Source organism: Cucurbita moschata, unplaced genomic scaffold, assembly GCF_002738365.1.
Source record: "Cucurbita moschata cultivar Rifu unplaced genomic scaffold, Cmos_1.0 Cmo_Scf00053, whole genome shotgun sequence".
NCBI classification, from domain to species: Eukaryota; Viridiplantae; Streptophyta; class Magnoliopsida; order Cucurbitales; family Cucurbitaceae; genus Cucurbita; species Cucurbita moschata.
The window spans coordinates 155,852-176,653 of NW_019268569.1; the positions used below are offsets into that span (position 1 = coordinate 155,852).

The window sequence follows — 20,802 nt, forward strand, 5'->3', positions numbered from 1 at the left end:
CGTAGTTAATGATTCTTAAAGCAATACTACCTGCAATTGCTTTGCTTTTTGAAACATTTCAACATCTGAAATAACTCGTTAAAAATATACATACTCATACACATTTTAGAAATTGTAACTACACAAAATTTTCCTTACATACACACATTCAATTCAATCCCCATAGGACTCAAGTTCATTTCGATATAAAGCGAAATCCATAAAGCAAGTTTCTGTTCAGATCAGAGTTGAAGAACAAAATATAACAAGAGAAAAGAAAAGACCTTATAAGCCTCGTGTGAATCTGCACTCTGCAGTTTTGAGAAGACAGAAGAAAGTGTAAATGGAGGGAATTCCATTATTATTCAGAAACAGATACTTCACACATCACTCTTCTTAAAACCTCCCGAGGCTCGAAACCCGGTACCACAATTCTCCACATCCGAACTCGCCATTTACACAATGAAATAAAAGGGGTATGCATGAAGTTATCCAGTCAAATTTCGCTGCATATAAGAGAGAAACTATTTGAAGCATTCGCAAGAATTCAAACTGCGAGACGAAACCAACCATGTGCATTTCCATCAAGACTCTGGGGCAGGTGGACCGGTAGGTGCGGGGGGTTTCAAAAGTGGCTGGAGGGCTTTCACGACGATGCTCATATTTGGTCGAAATTCGGATTCATACTGCACACACAATGCAGCTACAGCTGCTAACTGCATCACCAAACAAGAAAAGTGGATTCGTTAATAAGCTGAACAAACTCCAAGCTTATATACTTTTTGTTCCAATGAGTACCTTTGCAACTCCTTTAGGAGGGTATTCTCCCTTTAGTCTTGGATCTACACATTGCTTCACTTTGTCCTCGCTTAGCCTCGGAGTAGCCTAAAGGAATCAAATACGTCAAGCTATATTTTGAATACAACAACTGTCACTAATTGGACAGGAGGGCAGATAATGTTTTTCCAGTGCGTCTAAAGCATAACAGCCTTTTCGGAGCTGACATGGAGGGCTAGCCTTTGCAAGGGCACCTTACTTGCCTCCTCGTTTTGAGAAGGGATCCTCGGAACAGTTCTTGAAAGACTTTTCAAGCACACTGAGAGGATACGAATGAGAAAAAATTAACAGGGAATATACAAAACTCACCCAGGTGACTAAACTTTGTTGTCCACGGGGCATTGTGTGATCAACAGGTTTCCTACCAGTCAAAAGCTCAAGTAGAACTACGCCAAAGCTGTATACATCGCTCTTTTGTGTTAGCTGTCCAGTCATTGCATATCTGCAGAAAGACAATCCATTATCATTTCTTTAGGTTTCTGGTTAGGTTAATAATAAAGGGTTTGCATCAATGAAAAATTGAACACACAAGATTAAGACATTGCTTGAAATTTTATTTGTTAAGAATAGTGATAAAAATGCTATTGAACAAGATTCTCAAAAGCACAAAAGTTTCCCGAACTATCTATTTAGAGGTCTTCATACAATCAACCAAGAACAAGAGGAGAGTTTTAGAAACATTACTCAGGAGCATGGTATCCAAAAGTTCCCAAAACTCGAGTTGAATGAAGACGGGCTGCCATATCAGGGGCTTGATTGGAGAGGTTAAAATCAGCTACCTTAGCTTTAAAATCCTCGAAAAGAAGCACATTGCTGGACCTGATATCCCGGTGTATAATAGCCGGTTGGACCTTCTCATGCAAATATTCTAGCCCTTTGGCCGCATCAACTGCAATTCTCACTCGCTGCACCCAGTCGAGCACTGGACCAGGTTGTGCTCCTTGTACTCCCTTCCTTCCTTCAATCATGAGAGGGACTTATATCAGTTGCCTGATCTTCAATCAGTTATAAGTAACATATCCATATAGATAAGTTAAGAGGATGGGATACCATGTAACACATCATGCAAAGATCCCATGGTTGCATATTCATATGCCAATACACGAAGATTTCCTTCAACACAATATCCAAGCAATTCCACGAGATTTTCATGTTTCAATTTTGATACTGTAGAAACCTGGCAGTCAAAGGATATTGAAACACCATATATTAGGTCGTGATATCAAACAGGAAATTCACTATGGATAAAATCTTCAAAAAAATAATTGACAAACCTGAGTCAAAAACTCAACGTTACTGTCAGGCTCAGACGAAACATCGAGCTTTTTTACAGCCACATTTTTCCCATTAGTCAAGGTCGCATAGTAAACTCTACCATAAGAACCTTCTCCAATCAATGCTTTGGACCCAAAATTATCAGTTTTTTCTTTCAGTTCATCCGGGGAGAGTGCAGGCACTTCAATTGTTGGTGCTGCCTTTTCTGTTCCATCTACAACAGGAGCTGGCACTTTTGAGGCCTTTGGGCGACCTGAATGCATCAAATATGGTACAGCTTCAGCGGAACAAGCATATTCGGGAAAGGGGTAAGAGAAGAAAAATGAATAGGACATACCCTATTGTTCTAAAACGCCCAATTGAGTGAATTAGCAATAAAATTTCAAAAGATATACATAAAAGAGTAAATATGTTGAGTCAATTGGGAAACAAAAGACAGACAGAAATATATATAGAAACTAGGAAGTTGAGACACAAAAAAAAAAAATTATAGACCTCACTAAGACAATAGGGGAAAAACAAAGAAAAAATGTATATGTTATAACCTCACTACGGAGCACTGATTTGTGCGCTTGGATAAGGTGTGAGATCTCACATTGGTTGGAGAGGGAAACGAAACATTCTTTATAAGATTGTGAAAACTTCTCCCTAGCAGACAGCGTTTTAAAAACCTTGAGCAGAAACTCGAAAAGAAAAGCCCAAAGAAGACAATATCTACTAGCGGTGAGCTTGGGCTGTTACATAACGTCTCCTAGTCTAATGCTAAAGGAGTTGCTAACATGTGTTGACTGCACCAGAAACTGGTATGAACATGAACAAACTAAATTTAAGAGATTTGCACCAATCTATAGAGTGGGTAAGCAGAATAAATTTCTTTATGAACCACATAGAAACTATCGATCTATTCCAGTCGGGTAGGCCATCTGGGGGTAGACTTTTTTTAAAAACAAGATACAAAAATTTTCTTTGAACAAATAAAAATTTATGAGAAGACTTTTACAGATCAATGTGTTCCTCCTAAATCCAAATATTCAGACCAACAACCAGAGAAGTCCAATAGTTTCAACCAGCACAGTGCTGAATACTGTATAAATAAACGGTCATGTATGTGCAGAAGAAACATTATCCTTAGAGCAATGTGTCTACTCAAGAGGTTCATTAATTTGAAAATGTTAGCGTGGACGAAAGTACATAGAAGATCAAAGTGTTCATAAAGTAGCTAAGAACACTAACCATCTCCAAAATTATTGGGGCTTTTCAATTGCTCATTTTCATTTGTTTCATTAGGATCTTCAACTTGAAAAAGACAACAAAACCACTTGCGCATTCTCACTTTCTTCCTTCAATATTGATTACCCTCAGTACTTCTGTTATCCGGATGTAATAATAGGTAGCCAAGTGGAGGGGCATAAGCCTGCACAATCATGCCACAGTTTCATTAAGAGTGTAATGGAAGTGTTATTTATTAACAATAATAAACTCGTCCAATATACTCCATCTAGCTAGCTAACAAGCAGTTCATAATAACAAGGATTTAACAGGTTGCATAGAAACGATTAATGGCTTTCTAAACAACTTGATGTAATTGAAGAAATTCACCTGGCATCGAATTGGGTAAACAAAAACTTTTTGGATGAAAATCACTTCATTATTATTATTTATCATCCTCAAGATATTTCAGAAACTGATACTAAAGAGATTTAAATTAGTGAATTTCAAAGAAAAGGAATATAATGTTATAAAATTGAGGCAGGGTCGTAAAAGAGGAAAAAAGAAACCCGTAATCTCCTGATGAGATGGATTATTGTTGTCACTAGCTAGCAAATCCCTAATGAGACTCCAAGGCTTCGATTAAAAAAGCAAGAGAAATCAAAATCAGAACACGATACGAAACATCCAAGAAAAAAGGATTATAAAAACAAATCCCCAAATCAGCGTGAACCGAAAAAAAAAAAAAAAAAAAAACTACATCAATACGCGTTTTGAAACAAATCAAAGAATCAAGCGGCGAAAACTCAGCAGAAATTTACCGAATAAAGAAAGTTATAAACGAACTGAATATAAGAAATTGGTACCAGAAATGAACAGATTGGAAACTCGAAATCAAAACGAAACAGAAATTGAAGAACAAGAGAGAGAGAGAGATAGAGAGAGTACCTGTAGTTGGTATTGGGGTCTGGGAATTGATGGGGTTTTTTAGCGTTTGGATTTGGATTCAAAGTGAAGAAAAGGGAAGAAACGGAAAATTAAAAAAAAAAATGGAATGACAGAGAGGCAAACGCCGACGCCGAGCTGATGACTCTCTTTCTCTCTCTTCCTTTTGTTTTGAAGAGCGAGGAGAGAGAAAATAGGAGGAGGCAACAAAAAGACGAACTCCCACCTTTCTCTATTGTTCTTTCAATGTTCAACGCATGTGGATATTTTTAATTATTTTTAAATTATTTTTAATTATTTTTAATTCAGATGATAATGTTTTTCTTCCTACAAATTTGATTGTGTGATATTTTGGTGGGAGCACGTGACATCTAAGCATCATCGACTATGATTAATTTCAATATTTTTATCAAGAGTCTGAGAGTCGAGATTTCAATATGATGATCGCACGTTTTTTCGTGAAGAAATTTGTTGTTGAATCAAATTGGAAAGAGTAGTTTCAGGCGTTTTTTTCAAGAAATGGTAACTGATTTGAGTTTTGTTTGAAAATTTTTGAAAAAAATTGTACAAGACGCAAAGTGACATGTGTCTCGCTGAGAGTTGGTGAATGCATATAGTATCGGAGGTGACACGTGTCTCTCAACAGGAGGCGCAGTGCGTCGTAATGCTACCAAGTCACCCAAACCACTTAACTTGATCTGAGTTCCACACTTGTGTCCGAACCACTCTGCATCTGACCTAACCTGGCTTTGTGTGTGCCATGTGTCAATATAGGAAAAATTGAGGAAAAACTAATCCAACACATGCCCTTAGACCTGAAATAACCAATTGGTGCACGTGAGTGGTACAATTGGAGCATGAGTTCTTCTTTAGAAGTGCATCGTCGCTCGTGAGTTGTGCGCGTGGATGTCCTCCTACGTGTGTAATCTTTATTTTGTCATGTTCGACCTATGTTCGACAGTTTTTTGTTCCGACAATAACATTAGTTTTACTTGAAATAGAACTTATAAGGGAAGTTTCAAGAAATTTGGAGCTTCCAACAAGTGGAAAAGTAAGCTCGAAAAAGGCACGCTTCATCCAAGTAAGTATGTAATACCCTAAAAGGAGCCTAAAGAAAAGGCACATAAAGGACGTTAAGAAGGTAGCATTATTGCCGCCCAATAAAGTTTCATATGGATTTAGGGCCATTGGAAAAGGATTGGAAAGGAAAAAGTAAGCCGAAAGGGTAAAATTGTCATTTTTACCATTTTGAAGAAATTTCTCAAATTTTCAATTCCTTTATCTATAAGGAATTTCAAGATGGTCAAATGATAAAATGATCAGCCATGGTAAAGAATATTTTAAAAAATTTTGAATTTTTTTAAAAAATATTCGAAAAATGGAAAAATATCAAAATACCCTTGAACTTCAAAGAATTATGAAAATGTCACGGATCAAAAATCAGATTTGCAGAGTGAGCATCCTGTGGAAAATATAATGTATTTTCATTGTTCACCGTTGAATCTTCATCAAATCTGAGTATGTTTTAGAGGAGACAACTCATCAAATCTAATGCCTAGAATTTAAAATGGAGACCGGTTGTCCATTGATCCGAGAAGATATTTCCAGCGAAATATTCATAAAACTCAACCTCAAATTCACGATGATTTCGGAGGTTTCAATGGTTGTTTAAGCTCCCTCTAAAGTTTGAAGTAGGGGCTTTCATTTGGAGCAAGAATCGACCGTGAGTCATAGTCCACCATTTTCCTACTCAAATTTTAGGTCACTTACTCTCGGATTTCTTACAAATATGAAAGCCATAGTCCACCATTTTCTTTCAAACTCGTTTTTTACACCTTCTAAATAAGATTACCCACAAGTTTGGTAAAGGAATCGAATGTTAAAGATGCCTCTAACATAGCTCCCCAATTCGACCTACCATTAGAGGAAGGAGGTTGAAACTTGAAAATTCAATTCGAGTTTACACGCAAATTTGTCAAAAGAAAAAAAAATAGTTTGGAAATATGGAAATTTTGAACGGAGGAATCAAATGCATAGGTAACAACACGTGAGAGAGAGATTTTAGAAATTTATAACTCCTAACAAGCAAAAAAGCTAGCACGAGAAGGCACATGTCATCCAAGTAAGTAACCACACATACTTTAGACAAGTAATACTGGTAGGGATCGCTAGGACGTGGTAGCATGCGAGTATTTCTTACTTTAGGTGGTTAGAAACTGGATCTTAAGGACTTCGAAATGACATTTTTGGATAAGTATGCATTATATGTATGTTATGGTAAAATTAACGTTATGCCCTTAGGTTGAGATTTCAAAGAAACATGTTGTTTTATGTATTATGCTAAGGTAGGAAGAGAATATGCATGACTAAAATACGAGTTCGGCAATATGAATCAGTATGTTATGCATGACGTACGAAATTACCAAAATGCCCCTTTGATGAGATCTATGGTGAATGTTGTTTGATATGCTTCCCATTGTGTTGAAAAGGAGATCGGATATTGCAATATGTGCTCTGGGTGATTAATAGATGTTATTTATCCGTTGAGCTTGTTTGCTTGTTTGTGTGCATGATATAATATGTCTTAGTTCCAGGTGTTTGACTGTGCGTTCTCCCTGTGGAGCATGTTTATTTGCATAGAGCTAGGTTTGCTAGACGATGACCTAGGTCAATGTAACGATTCGAGTTTTTGAAAATAAAATAAAATAAATAATTAAATGGTCACATGAAATCTCCCTGGAAATCACGGAATTTTCGGTTAGACATTTATTGCCTAATAGAAACATTCTTATTTCTGTAAGTTTTCTTATTCTAAAACCCTAGAATGCCTTATTGGGAAATGTTTTGAGATTATTTTTATATTCCTATGCCCAACCTTTTACATCCCTTGAAAAAGATTTTCTCTCCAAACTTTTCTCTCAGAACACTGGGGTTGCTATTTTGGAAAAAGGATTCGAGTAGAAGCAAGATATAGACATCGGGATCGCTGTGCTTGTGTCGAAGACGCTGCATGACCAGCAAAAGCAAGAAGTTGAGTCAAGGGTCGTTGGTGACGGAAAGGCGTCAGAATAGGTGAAGGAGTCGGTGCGTCATCGGAAGTGGGGAGGCAGAAATTAGGGTTTCGCTTTCTGACGGGTAAGGAAGACGTGGGTTGGAATCGGGTCGGGTGCCTCTGAACCAGCCCACGGATGAATACGGACCGTGTTTCCATCGGCGGCCCAACTCCACAGACGGATGTCCAAAGAACCTGCGTACGGTGGCTCGGCTCCGTCAACTCCCGCAGCTCAACTTGGCGGCTTGGTTGGTCAACTTGGTAGCTCAGCTTATCGGCTCGATATCACTATGATATATCGATTCCAAGGCTTTTAGCCCTTCTAAAGCCGTTTCTGCCCTTAGTTTTTCTATCTGAGGTCAATATGGTTTCTAACCGTCAAAGACAGATTGTGCTGGGAGTTTATTTGGATAAATAGCATGAGATTTAGCTAGGGTATATTATGAAAAGTTCATAAATTTTCATGTGGTTATTATAGAACGTAATTAACAGTTAGAATTAGCTTATTGTGAGTGACTTCGACGAAGACAATCGAGGTAAGTGGCCTTACTGTTGGAGTTAGCTTACTACGTGTTGTATGATGGTGCGTGCCCTATGGCCCCTGCATGCACCATATTTTATGTGAGATGACTATATGATGTATGGATTATGTGACCGTTTACGCTACGAAAAGTTATGAATTATGTTGAATGTTTACACTATGAAAAGTTATGGATTATGTTGACTGTTGACGCTATGAAAAGTTAAGGATTATGTTGAATGTTTACGCTATGAAAAGTTATGAATTATGTTGACTGTTGACGCTATGAAAAGTTATAGATTATGTTGACTGTTGAATGTTTACGCTATGAAAAGTTATGGATGATGTTGACTGTTGACTGTTTATGCTATGAAAAGATATTTGATCTACTAGTATTATATGCTATGGATATACGTAGTATTATCGAGTCATGCCATGAAATGCTTATGGAACTGGAATGTATTTCCATGTTATGTAATATGTCACGTAATGTGAGTTATGTGATATGTCATGTAATGTAAGAAACGTATATGTGATGTTAGCAATGCTCATGTAATGCCATGATAGGTATGTTAAGGGACCTCATGCATACATGTATGTCACTTGCATAGGGATACTTCCCCTTTATGTTACGAAAGAATGAAATACGATATTTATGTTCGTCACGATATCATGCGGGTCATTTTCTGTTTCGTGGTGTCCTACGATGTGTAATACGTTGTGCCCGACCAAGCCAGGCCCAAGGGGTATATATACGAGCCTGCCTGGTGGGTCCATGTGTGCATACATGGGCCGTGTGTGAAGGAGTACCACACATTCAACCCTACCTAGAATAGAAAAGCACCCAAGGCCATGTAAAGTTTACGAAAAGTTAGATCCCGTCCATATGTTGCATGTGTTTGCATTTCTAACATCAGTAGTGGGGTGACTTACAGAGTATTTCATAAAATACTCCAGCCACGTGCTACATACATTTTTCAAGTAAAGGCAAAACACCAATGTATGGTTGACGGTGGAGCTGAAGATACCATAGAAGTGAACGAGGGGCATTTTTAGTAGTTTACGTCTATTTGACTGTTTTAAGTTAAGCATTAAACATTGTTTTATTTTGATTTATTTTGAATTCAGTGACTGAAGGTTTTATTTTTGGAGATAGATTTGTTTTGGATTTTTGAATCTTTATGAAAAACTTTGTTGTGTTGTCCAAGGTTATTTATGATGAGCTTCCGCGTAATGAATTATGTATGTATGGGTGACATCACTAATTAGGTTTGAAAATTAGGGGCGTTATAGTCAGGATGATAGACTGTGCACCTTAAGATCGTGAGTGACAGTCAGAGGGTCTAGACCCTAGTGCTCCTAGATTAAGAAAGACTCGAGGAGTCAGAACAGAGCAACCTGACGCCAAAAGCCCGCTTAAGCTACCTAGCTACCCTAGGAATCCAATAAACCTTCTCAGCTCCTAGATATGATCAAGGAGAAGTTTAAATTATGGATTACGTACTTAGGTGATCGATAGGTATATCTCTCTAGCAAAGCATGCATGAGAGAACTCATTTAATATTAGGGCGGTACAGCCAGTGCGGTATACACGTTGACTTACGTCAAAGCGTTCCCAGTAGACCCTGCAACCCAGGATCGTGAGCGGGCTATCAGAGGTCTAGATCTGAGTGTACCTAGAGACTTGGATTAGCCCTGAGGAGGTAACCCCAAGCATTCTTGAAACGAGAGATGAGATTTAAACCGCCTAGAAGCCCCTAAGAACCTAGGAGACCTCCCCAGCAACCAAGGACAACCAAGGTAGTTCTTCGGGCTGATAGTAGTGTGATGGTGTCATCAAAGTCTCTGCTACCTATCCACTCCAGTACTCGCTCCATTGAGATTGTACTTGGGTAATCATACTGTCGAAGTAGACACATGCCAAATAGGGGACCTATGTCAAGACGACTAGGTGCCCAAACCATGTGAAAATAGCTCGTTGTCTTCTAAACAAGGCCTCTAGGCTATAAACTCGTTCCTAGAGGGGCGCATGGGACCACGTAGGTTGACCCAGTAGCTGCCCAGCACATGGGAGTGTTTCCCTCCCAGCTTTGGTAACTTTATGGTCCTGTGGAAGGATTTCCAGCTAATCATCCATGGATGATGAGAGCAGGTTAGCACACACCTCAATTCAAGTCACTGGTCATTCACTACGTAAGCAAATCAAGCTTTCATGGTCAAAGAGCATAAATATTGTAGCAACTTAGTAAGAAAAAGGTAGCTTCCAAGTCGTTAACCATTGGTACAGTATCATCCATGCTTCTACTTCCCTTACCACTCTGGTATTAGTACCATTGAGTCGAGCCTAGGCTGATTAGGGTTGTGTGACCAATAGTTTAGTTGGATTAGCTTGCACAACATATTCATCCTGAGAGGGGACGTAGAGTTATGCAGGCAGTCTTAATAGCTAGCAAGCACAAGGGGTGCTCTCCCAACCTTTGATGACTAGATAGTCCTATGGGTAGGGTTCACCAGCTAACCTCCCATGGATGATGAGAGCAAATTAGCACACACCACGTTGTCCCCATTAGAGCGAGAGTTTTACAAGGTAGCACTTTGACCCAAGATACCAATTAAATGTTGTTTAAGTAGAGTAAGCTACCAAAGTCTAAGAGCAGAAATATAGTTCACCCCATAGAAGAGATTTGTCGCCCAGAAGACCTGCGACGCTAGAATGGGTGCACTACCCCCTCCTAACTAGAGTGGGTTCGTGAGCAGCTAAAGTACTACTTGAAACTTCTAGGCACCTTAGATATTCAGGTAGCAGTAGAGACTAGGCCCGAAATTCCTAGAGCCCAGAGTAAAACTCATGGATATCTACTAGGGTAAGGATGCAATGAGAGTCTACAAGTAGGTTGCTTACTAAGTATATTTATATACTCCCCCTTTTCTCTTTCTTTTTTGGGTGTTCGTAGACTGCCATTCGAGGCAAAGGAGCATTCGAGATTTTTGTAGTCATGGAGGGGTTCGTTTCGGAGCATCAGTCCGTCTTTGTGTTCAAGTTTTTTATATTTTGTTTTGCAATGGTATCTCAAACCCATTTTTCCTTTTTGTAATAAATTCAAACAATATCATCTTATAATTGGATTCCTTCTTGTATTTTATTTCGGTGTTGTTGTCTTTATTTCAATTTAAATTTTATCGGGTTTTCATCTTATGTTTTATTTTACTTCTATTTTTATTTGTTTTGACATTCATCTTTTTAATCACGGTCCAAAATTTAAAACCTAAAAAGTTGAGTCGTGTATTCGAGTGATAGCCAAGCAGACTTCGTGGAAGAATAGGAAATTCAACCTCGTTGGAGAAGTTAGAGTGAGAAGATTAAATATCTACTCGAACTTTCTCTAACTTTATCTTAAAAGTATGGTTGTTTAAACTTTAAATTTTTGTTTAATTCTAAATAAATCAAAGATGATCCAAGCTTCCATTGTAGGTTTAATATGGCTATTCTCTACTTAGATCCGATCAGTTGTGTATAAAAGAAAATATTTTTGGACCCTAAACCCGAAACCCTAAACCCTAAACTAAACCCTAAACCCTAAGCATGAGTAACGAGTCGTGTTAGGTTTTCTTTGTTTGCATGCATTTCCATTCTAAAGTTATTTTTAAAGGGTACTCTTTTTGTATATATATATATACACGCGCAAAATTAGATCATCCTACCCTTCACAATAATTTAGAATATCCCAAATATTTTATCTAAATATCTTTTAAAAAATTTCAATAAATTTGATCAATTCAATCCAATCCAACCTAACCCAACCGGTATGGATTGAGTTGGATTATGAACTTATTTGGATCGGGTTTGATTCAAATAAATGAAAATTTATTATTAAAAGCTAGATTGAGTTGAACCGAACCATTTGAATTTATTGTTAATTTTTTTAAAAAATAGATACATGTAATTATTTTATTTTTATTTAATTTCATAATTTTATACAATTGTCTTATTTATTTATTTTACAAGTGTAGCATAAGAAAATGGCTATGTCGTGAAAGTAGCAAGTCAAATGTGTCACAAGCTACAAATATTCAAACAATCCTCTAGTACTTTGCTAGATTGTAACCTCGGTGCACCTAGTATAGACCTCCCGAAGAGAACGGAACTTAATGGCTAGTATACTCAAATACTTTGTTTTCTCAAAAATAGGCTTACAATCAAGATACCATCGATTAAGGTATGATTGTTATGATTTTATTGCGATGTCTCGTGGACTCTCCTATGCTCCTAGAGTTTCAATGGATATCATGAACTCGGTCTCGAGAGTTTACTAATCTCGTTTGTGATGGGTTTATAAACGTTATATTGTTGTATTCTAACACTAAGAAGCAATATGAGGAACACCCTAGACAAGTGATCGATGGATGTAAAGCCTACAAAGAGAGGTCAAACAAAAGACCTCCAATCTAAATTAACGAGCATAGATGGGGTATTACAAAAATATGTGTGTAAAGTGTCGCAGTCATGTTTATTCAATGCGTGTTATTTCTGCGTGTCGGATATCCTGGACATGCTAGTCCTAGACATGTTGTTCATGGCCGCATGTTTCATTCAAACTCTTTTTAGTTACTTTCGTGTTAGATAGATCTTTATTATTCTTGTTGTATCAATACAATGGTGTCTAATCGATCACCATAATCACATCTACACCTACCAAGATTGCAATGCCTTAAAGTGTAAAAGAACGGGATGAGATTAGTTGTCAATTTTTCATGTCTAGGTCATATGCTATCAAAGTCGTGGTTGTTACTTATTCAATTTTAGCTTATAACATTGATTTCTTTCAAATTGTTTTCAAAGCATTCCCTCGCTCACGTTCTCTAAAAACATTTCTTTCAAACGTGACTCAAGACTCGATCATACCTCAAGCTTGTCCGCAAAGTCCGACTTTCGTACGGCTGACTTGTTCGTCAGGTTAGAATAGATGTTGCACAATCACTATCTCGCTGCCACAAGAGTGCAATTGTGACATAACAAACGTGTACTTTGATACTATGTATGATCATCTCACCCGACCGAACTCCCTCAATGCATACATCATAACTAGAGTGTACAGTCTAAAGCCCACTACTAGTAAATATTATCCTGTTTTCTCTTTCGGGTTTTCCCTCAAGGTTTTTAAAACACGTATGCTAGGGAGAGGTTTCCACACACTTATAAAGAATGGTTCGCTCGGTGGGATCTCACAATCCACCCCCTTCAAGGCCTAATGTCCTCGCTGGTACTCGTTTCCCTCTCCAATCGATTTGGGATCTCTCAAAGAGTGACCCATCACCATCTCTACTACTACTTACATTCTAAACGTCTTACTCCTCAAACAATTCTCATTGTCATGCTAATAATAAAATGTTGATGATAAGCCGACGAGAAGATAATCGTTAAATCTTGATACGATAACTCCAAGGCTGAAACTAACACGTCGACAACATACTCTAAAACTAAGGGATTTGATTATTAATCAGAATCTCAATTTTCTTGTACACACCGACTCTGTATGCCTATTTGTATTATTAGGCTTAGATTAAATATATGAAACTCCTATGAATCAATCAATGAATAATAAGAAGAAAAGTGAGAAAAACAGGGCATAGATCTTATCTTCCAACATGATTCAACAAATAAAGGAGCAGAGCAAATCCTCTGTTCTTCTATTTTGCCTCCTCCAGATTTTCTTTCAGAATGGCCCTTTGAATCACAACCTGAAAGCACACACAAACATAGATATATAGATATCATTCATTTATCAACAAAAACTGCTCCAGGAGGGGAAAGAAACAACATAAAATTGACCTTTCAACGTAGGGCTCAGGGGGAAACCAACTGCAGAAAATCAGCAACGGCTCCAATGCGCACAAGCTCATCATCTTGTTCGCAGTTCAAACATGCAGTTTCCTTTGAATAATCTGAAGAGAGGAGGGGGGAATGTTACCAACTTACCAACAATTCAAGTCTGCTCAAGAATATAATGGCATACTGACTTGGCGCCATGACTCGTGACACAAGTATAATGCTGAGGGCGGCTACAATCTTATAGTGTCATGTTCTGTTTTTCATTTGGTGCAAAACTAAATCATAAACACTCCTAGCAGCCATAATTACAACACAAGTGGAACATAACAAAAAAACATTCACCTGGCGAGGCTAACACTAGTCACTAATCATGTCTAAGATGAATAAAACGTAAGAACTAGACTTGAACCAATAAAAGAACAAAACGCAAACTGAATGCCATAGATCATAGAACATCTACGAACTCCTAATCACAGAAATAAATTCTAGCACCTAGTTCCAAGCGCAAGGAGGAGATTAAGTCCTATTTTGATACTTAAACTTGTATGCTTATTTCATTTTGGAATTTTCAATCTTTCAGTTTTAGCGCCTGAACTCCGCCCATGATGATCAGAAACTATTTAAGCCACTTCCATTTGTAGTTTCTTGAGTTGAATCGGGTTGAGGGACGATAGAAAGGACTAAAATCAAATATTTAAAAGTATAGTGATCAAAATAAAATAAGAATAAAACTTTAGATGCCAAAATGGTATTCAAACCTAAGCAAATGGATGGTATAATGTTAAGAACCACTCATAGAAGAAAATTCAATCAGAAATATGTATTCTTACCCCTTCTCCAAAGTCCGGACCCCGAATAACGCAAAGCTACAGATTTCCGTCCAACTTAACTTCCGACTCACAGGCAATATCAGAGGAATCAAATCTGTCCATAGCTGCAATAGTTCTTCATGGGTCGCATAACTTCAAAGGTTCTCTTGAGTGCATGGTAGAACCCTCCAAAATGGTTGCCACTGCTGAATTATTGAGCACACTCTCGGAGGCATTCATATAATCCACGGGCAGAGGACCAAAAAAAAAAAAAAGAAAAAAGAAAGATACAGCTGCACAAATCTCTTCAAGATGCGTCTTCCCGTTGCAACCAGTTGATATCCTGCTATATGAAAATATTTTTTGTGTTGAGGTCGGGAGATTCGAACTTTTGACCGTATATGCCTAAACTAGCTAGAAGAAACTATTTGAACAACACAACAAAAGAAACACATTTTAAAAGTAAAAAGAAATCAGAGTGGTCAAGACACATACCATTTGACATATGCTATCTGACAACTGGAGTGCTTCTTCCCACCTTCTAACTTTGACGAGCCCCATAATAAGGTCGACAAATGTACCAAGATCTGGAATAACACCCTGTCTTATCATATCATTATATAACTCGAACGCCTGATCAATCTTCATTGCCGTAGAAAAGCTGTAAATCAAAGTTGTGTACATATTTTTCTTAGCAGCCATAGACATTGAAGCTGATATAACCTCTTTGTGGAGCTCCAGTGCCACTTCCAGTCTTCCTGCCTTAACAAAGTTATCAATCAAAACCCTGTACAGCAGAATAATTGGGGTAGCATCATTCTTTTCCACTTCCTCTAAAAGCCCGAGAGAGAGAATGAACTCCCGGTTATAGCCTTCAACAACCTTACAGTAGCTCGATACATGTTTTGGCCAGTATGTTTGTTTCATTTCATCCAAAAGTGCATAGGCCTCATCTAAACGGCCAGAAGCACAGCAATGGTTGATCAACACCGTGTAGGTGACAAAATTCGGAGAACAGCCTTTCGAGCCCATTTCCCTGAAAAGCTCGAGGCATTTGTCAACTTTACCAGCTTTCCCAAAGCCATCAATCATTGCAGTGTAGGTCACAACATTTGGTTTACATCCCTTCTCTTCCATCATCAACATAAGTTTATAAGCTTCATCTGTCTTTGCCACTTTACAAAGTCCATCAATCATCTCTGTGTAGATAACAACATTAGGAGCACAAGAATTCTCTAACATTTTGGACAACACTTTCAATACAAGATCTAGACGCTTATCCTTGAACAATCTATCGATAAGAGAGCTATACGTATAGACGTTAGGGTTATACCCACGCTCTACCATCTTAACAAACACCTCTTGTGCTTCATCTAACTTTGCAGCCTTACAAAAGCCATCAATAAGTGCATCATATACAATGTTGTTTGGTTCACAGCCTTCCAAAAACATCGTTTCCAATAAGTCACATGCATCTTTGACTTTATGGGCCTTGCATAAACCATCCACCAAAGCTCCATATGTAACAACATTAGGCTTTTCAGACACGTTATTTTCTGTTTTAAAATACATATCGACATCGGGAATGTCTGCATCTCCTCTCATTCTTGCATAAATCTGGCAAGCTTTTTCTATATTCCCTGATTTACAATATCCATCAATTAAAGCTGTATATGTAATAACATTAGGAATACAACCCTTGGCTATCATTACCTCAAAAAGTTCATTAGCGACCGAAACCTTCTTAGCCTTAAGATATGCATGGATGAGGGTTGTATAAGTCACCACAGTAGGTTCACAGCCATCCCTTACCATTTCGTCTAGCCAATTGTGAGCTTGTTGAATGAGGCCAGCTTTCGAAAAACAATCAATTAAAATTGTGTATGTATAAACATCAGGAACCATACCAGCCCCTTTCATTTCTTTAAAAAGCAAAAAGGCATTTTCTACCCTTGAGGCATTACACATAAAACCTATCACTTCAGAATATGTAGATCTATCAGGAATGAAACCATTACCCATCATTTCATGGATTACTTTATACGCTTCCTCGAATTTCCCAAAGCCGCAAAGGCATCGAGCAAAGCTTACAACATTGACCTTATTTAGAACAGTTCCGGAAGAACACATCTCGTTGTACGCTTTCTCAGCCAACTCAAATGTAATTGGCCCAGGTAATTCTTTACCGTTACAAATACCGCCAATGAAGATATTGTAAACCACATAGCCAGGTTTGCATTCACATTTTTCCATTTTCTTAAGCAACTTATAAGCATACGAAAAATCGCCTGATTTGCAATAAGCATGAACAAGAGAATTAAATATCGTATAACTCGGGAAACAGCCTTCTGCAATCATCATGCTTAGAATTCTCTTACATCGACCCAACTGTTTTTTATTCAAACAGCCACAAAGCAAGATCTTATAAGTCTGAGCATTAGGGATGCAAGAACTCGACCGCATCCTGTTCAAAAAATCCATAGCTTCTTCAAAAAACGAAGCGTTGCACAGTCCAGATATCATCTTCGTATAAAGAATCGTATTAGGGACAAAATCTTCTTTCTCAATTAACGAGAGGGCCTCTCTCCATTTGCCCACTTTGCAGAGAGCTTGAGCAAAACGACCAAGAGTAAACTCATCCATATTGAATCCTAACTCTGACATTTCTCTATGAACCAAATAAGCAGTGTCCAACTTATCTGCTCTAAGAAAGACTTGAATTAAAGCATTATAAGTTAACCGGGTAGGCTTGTATCCAAAGTCCTTAAGCCTCCCGAGCTCTTCCAATGCTACATTCCAAAACCCATTCCGACAACACTTCCTAATCAACACATTAAGCAACTTCCCAAGCACCTCTTTGTCATCATCCTTAATTTCTCGAAGAAACTGCTCGGGTACTCGATCATAGCTACCACATTCATAAACATCTAACAACGCATTGTACACTGACGCAGTATGATTGTAACCAATTTGTCGACCAGCCCATAAAAAGAATTTGACACACAATTCAGGATTTCTCAAAAGACCCAAAATCTCAACCACCAAATCCGGATTCAAATTCTGCCTAAACTGCCTAAGTAATTTTTGGGTTTTGTCCCCGAACCCATCATCACTATTACGAATTGTATCTAAAATCGAAATGGCATCGTTTGAAATCTTACCAGACTTGAGCGTCGGCTCTGAAGAAGGCGAGTCGGCATGAGAATCCAATAACGAACCACGCAGCAAAGAGACTTCTGGGGCCGAAAAGCATTCGGCACGCGAACCCTCAGACGGAAGCGACTCGTCCGGATCAACCAATCCTTGGAGATCGTCCGGAGAAGTGGAGAAGTGGGCAATGGAGGAGGAAGGCGTTGGGCGATATAGAGTGATGTTAGGGAGGGCAGCTCTGAAAGAATCGGAGTACACCGGAAATGGGTGAAAGGAGAAGATGGGGTTGGATCTAATTGGGGATGAAATTAAGGAGAGTGAGAGAAAGTGGAGGGATTTGAGCCCCCTTCTGCTCATTACGCGCAGCGGGGAACTTGGAAATGAGATAGTAGGCTGCTGGGGTTTTTGGAGGGTTTACTGAGGAAAGGGAAAATCACACTATAATCATGGTGGAAGCCTTGCAGTTTTTTTTTTTTTTTTAGTCCCAACCCAACTTCAAAATTTTCACAACCCAACCTTCTATTTTTGGGTTGAGTTCCAGGTGAATTGTCGAGTTGTCAAAAAAAATTTTAAGTTTTATTTATCCACATTTATAATTATTTGGACACAATCTTAGATAAAATATATTAAAAGTCCACAAACAAACTCAAATCAATCTATAATTATTCATATAAAGCGAAATTGGTAACCTATTAATATAGTTCAACATTATCATAAAATTAAAGGCAGCTAAATATCGACATTTTTGGTAATATATTAACATAGTTTAACATTGTCATAAAACTAAATACAGCTAAATACTGTCATTTCTTGAGAATTTGCTAAAGTCATGAAATTAAATAAATAAACCTGTGGTATATAACAAAAATAAAAATATTAATAAAAAAAATAATATAAAAGAAATTAAACAAAATAATAATAAAAAAATGTATATCATCGAACTCGAGCGTGAGTGTCCTTAGAGAAGTAAGTACTACTCTAACAAACCTATTAATACAAAAGATTCTTAATATAATTTATATATTTTTATTTGGCTTGGGTCAACTCGAAGGTTTTATCTACGAACCTAAAATCGAATTGATTCAGTTCGGGTTCAGGAAAATGAACCAACTCTACCAAAATACTAATCCAACACAACTCAATCTTTATAGTTTAGGTTGGGTTGGTCCAGATTATCCATTGTCGGGTTGAATGTACACCCCTGCTACTTACCTTGTCTCAAAGGTAATTATAATATCGGTAACTTTTAATTCTTAAACTAAAAGAAATTTAAAAATATTTCTTATTGTTACCCGTTTATCTTTTTTTTTCAATTTCGAAAATATTTTAAAAGTTTTATTAGGGTCATTTCAAAAATAATTAACTGTTATCAAAAATAAATTTTAGTAAATAAGTAATTCTTTTATTTAATAATTTATTTTGTCAACATATTCTATATATATTTTTTAAAAATTATTACTGGTTTATTATAACTAAATAATTATTTATTTAGTTTAGGTTTAGAAAAATCAATATCATTTTTTATTTTATAAAATTTTCTAAAAAAATAACACAATATTTCAAAATCAACTCATTTAACTAAACCCGTTATAAATAACATACTGACAGTAATGGTATATTTGCTGAAAGACCATAGAAGTATGTTGGGTCTACATCGTAGGCCGGTCTACATAACTTAACAACCTCTAGGGTTTTAATACCAACTGTAACGCCCTTAATTTTTTTTGTCCTAAATTAGTGACGTCACCACATGTATGCTTTAAATAACTTAAACGGCGAAAATTCATAATTAAATATTTAATATCGAAACCATGGACTTGCACATTTAGTTCAAAAAAAAAAATTAAATAACATAGTCTTTTAACCTGAAATATGAAGCAACCATCTATCAACCATCTTTACTTCCATGGTCATTCCAGTATTCACTGTGAAAAATATAAGTGACTCAGTGTCAGGGTTAGTAATGCAATCACACACATAACATGATAGGACTTATCCTTAAAAACAGTAACATGGTCTTTAATTCTTTCTAGTTCTAGGTAGGGTTGGATGTGTGGTACTTCCCCACACGTGACCCACGCACGCACACATGGACCAACAGGCGGGCTCGAATATAAGCCCCTTGGGCCTGGCTTGATTGAGAACAACACGTTACATGTTACCAAATGCCACAGAAAAGGAAAGGCCCGCATGATATCATGGCAAACATAAATATTGAAGGTACACGTTCGTACTAACATAACTTAACAAGGAAGTATCTCGATAAACATGACATACATATATGCATGAGATCCTCATGAATTACATTCATAGTATTGATACTCGGAGCGAGGCGCAGGTCTCGGGTCGACGCGTGGATTAGGTTTCTATGTTCGATCTGGGCTTGGGTCTCGAGCAGTGGGTTGTTGGGTCATGGATATTGCAATGGCATGACCTACCCAAAACAGAAACCGAAAGCTAATATCCGACCTTACTGTTCGTCTTCCTCGCCCGATAGGTACCGAGAATGAGAGCTTCGATTTTCCTTCATCTCCAGCGACACATTCTGTGTCTAATTCCACTACCCACAGCGACCGAGAAGGTTTTGGTGGTCTACTACGTCCACTACAACGTCGAAGTTACCTCAGAAAGGAAAGGTTCACGTCTTCAGTGTGAGATTCGCCGGTGGTTCACGTGAATGGCTTGTCGTGGAAGTTGGTAGCCAAAGTTGTCTCGTGGCCGTCGATCGAAGAGAGAGAAGTTGGGGATTGAGAAAGAGGAAGAAGAACGGGGGAGAAGAAAGAATTTGATCTTTTTACTTATCTAATAATAATACCTAAAAAAATAAGAAATTCTCGAGACAAGTAACCCTACTATTGGAGTCGAAAAATACCATCACATGCAATACAGTGGGACTTGTCCTTTCATAAATAAGAAATACTTAGTAAATAATCTCATTATTGGAGTAAAAAAAATACAATCACATGCAATATGGTGAGACTTATCCTTTCATCAAAATATTATGGTATGATCTTTGGCTCCGCTTTCTAGTCCGTGTAGTACTTCGGACCCACGACTCATGCACGCGCACGTGGACCCACCAGGAAGACTTGTATGCGTATCCCTCGGCTTGGCTCGAGCGCACACTCATACAACCAGACACCATGAAGGAAAATGGGTTCACATAATATCATGACGAACTAAATATCATAAGGTA

General features: G+C 37.7%; 2 protein-coding genes across 4 annotated transcripts; both read right to left on the reverse strand.

The window, feature by feature from the left end:
• Positions 1 to 119: 119 nt before the first annotated feature.
• Positions 120 to 4,440, reverse strand: LOC111436353 (PTI1-like tyrosine-protein kinase 3). 2 transcript variants are annotated; one of them, XM_023074107.1, is made up of 8 exons: positions 4,249 to 4,440; positions 3,325 to 3,505; positions 2,091 to 2,344; positions 1,867 to 1,993; positions 1,501 to 1,774; positions 1,126 to 1,258; positions 778 to 864; positions 121 to 695 (listed from the first exon to the last, which is right to left on the reverse strand). In XM_023074107.1, the coding sequence occupies exons 2-8, from the start codon at positions 3,416 to 3,418 to the stop codon at positions 564 to 566; spliced, it is 1,101 nt and encodes a 366-aa protein (XP_022929875.1). In that variant the 5' UTR covers positions 3,419 to 3,505; positions 4,249 to 4,440; the 3' UTR covers positions 121 to 563. The 2 variants fall into 2 exon arrangements, with proteins under 2 accessions (XP_022929876.1, XP_022929875.1); XM_023074108.1 differs by lacking the exon at positions 4,249 to 4,440 and having other exon boundaries at positions 120 to 695; positions 3,325 to 3,433.
• Positions 4,441 to 13,285: 8,845 nt separating this feature from the next.
• LOC111436368 (pentatricopeptide repeat-containing protein At1g06710, mitochondrial) lies at positions 13,286 to 18,017 on the reverse strand. Of its 2 annotated transcripts, XM_023074136.1 has the most exons (4): positions 14,952 to 18,017; positions 14,478 to 14,799; positions 13,648 to 13,760; positions 13,286 to 13,556 (listed from the first exon to the last, which is right to left on the reverse strand). In XM_023074136.1, exons 1-2 carry the CDS (start codon positions 17,961 to 17,963, stop codon positions 14,764 to 14,766), a joined length of 3,048 nt encoding a protein of 1,015 aa, XP_022929904.1. In that variant the 5' UTR covers positions 17,964 to 18,017; the 3' UTR covers positions 13,286 to 13,556; positions 13,648 to 13,760; positions 14,478 to 14,763. The 2 variants fall into 2 exon arrangements, with proteins under 2 accessions (XP_022929904.1, XP_022929905.1); XM_023074137.1 differs by lacking the exons at positions 13,286 to 13,556; positions 13,648 to 13,760 and adding an exon at positions 13,787 to 13,900.
• Between the last annotated feature and the right edge of the window lie 2,785 nt (positions 18,018 to 20,802).

What these genes read in the sequence shown, in the direction of transcription:
- LOC111436368 (XM_023074136.1), bottom strand. Translation starts at nt 17,963, where the DNA reads ATGAGCAGAAGGGGGCTCAAATCCCTCCACTTTCTCTCACTCTCCTTA. An exon ending in CAGATAGCATATGTCAAATG is followed by an intron (nt 14,800 to 14,951) that starts GTATGTGTCTTG and finishes TTCATATAGCAG; the next exon opens with GATATCAACTGGTTGCAACG.
- LOC111436353 (XM_023074108.1), bottom strand. Translation starts at nt 3,418, where the DNA reads ATGCGCAAGTGGTTTTGTTGTCTTTTTCAAGTTGAAGATCCTAATGAA. An exon ending in CCCCAATAATTTTGGAGATG is followed by an intron (nt 2,345 to 3,324) that starts GTTAGTGTTCTT and finishes TGATGCATTCAG; the next exon opens with GTCGCCCAAAGGCCTCAAAA. An exon ending in ACGTTGAGTTTTTGACTCAG is followed by an intron (nt 1,994 to 2,090) that starts GTTTGTCAATTA and finishes TTTGACTGCCAG; the next exon opens with GTTTCTACAGTATCAAAATT.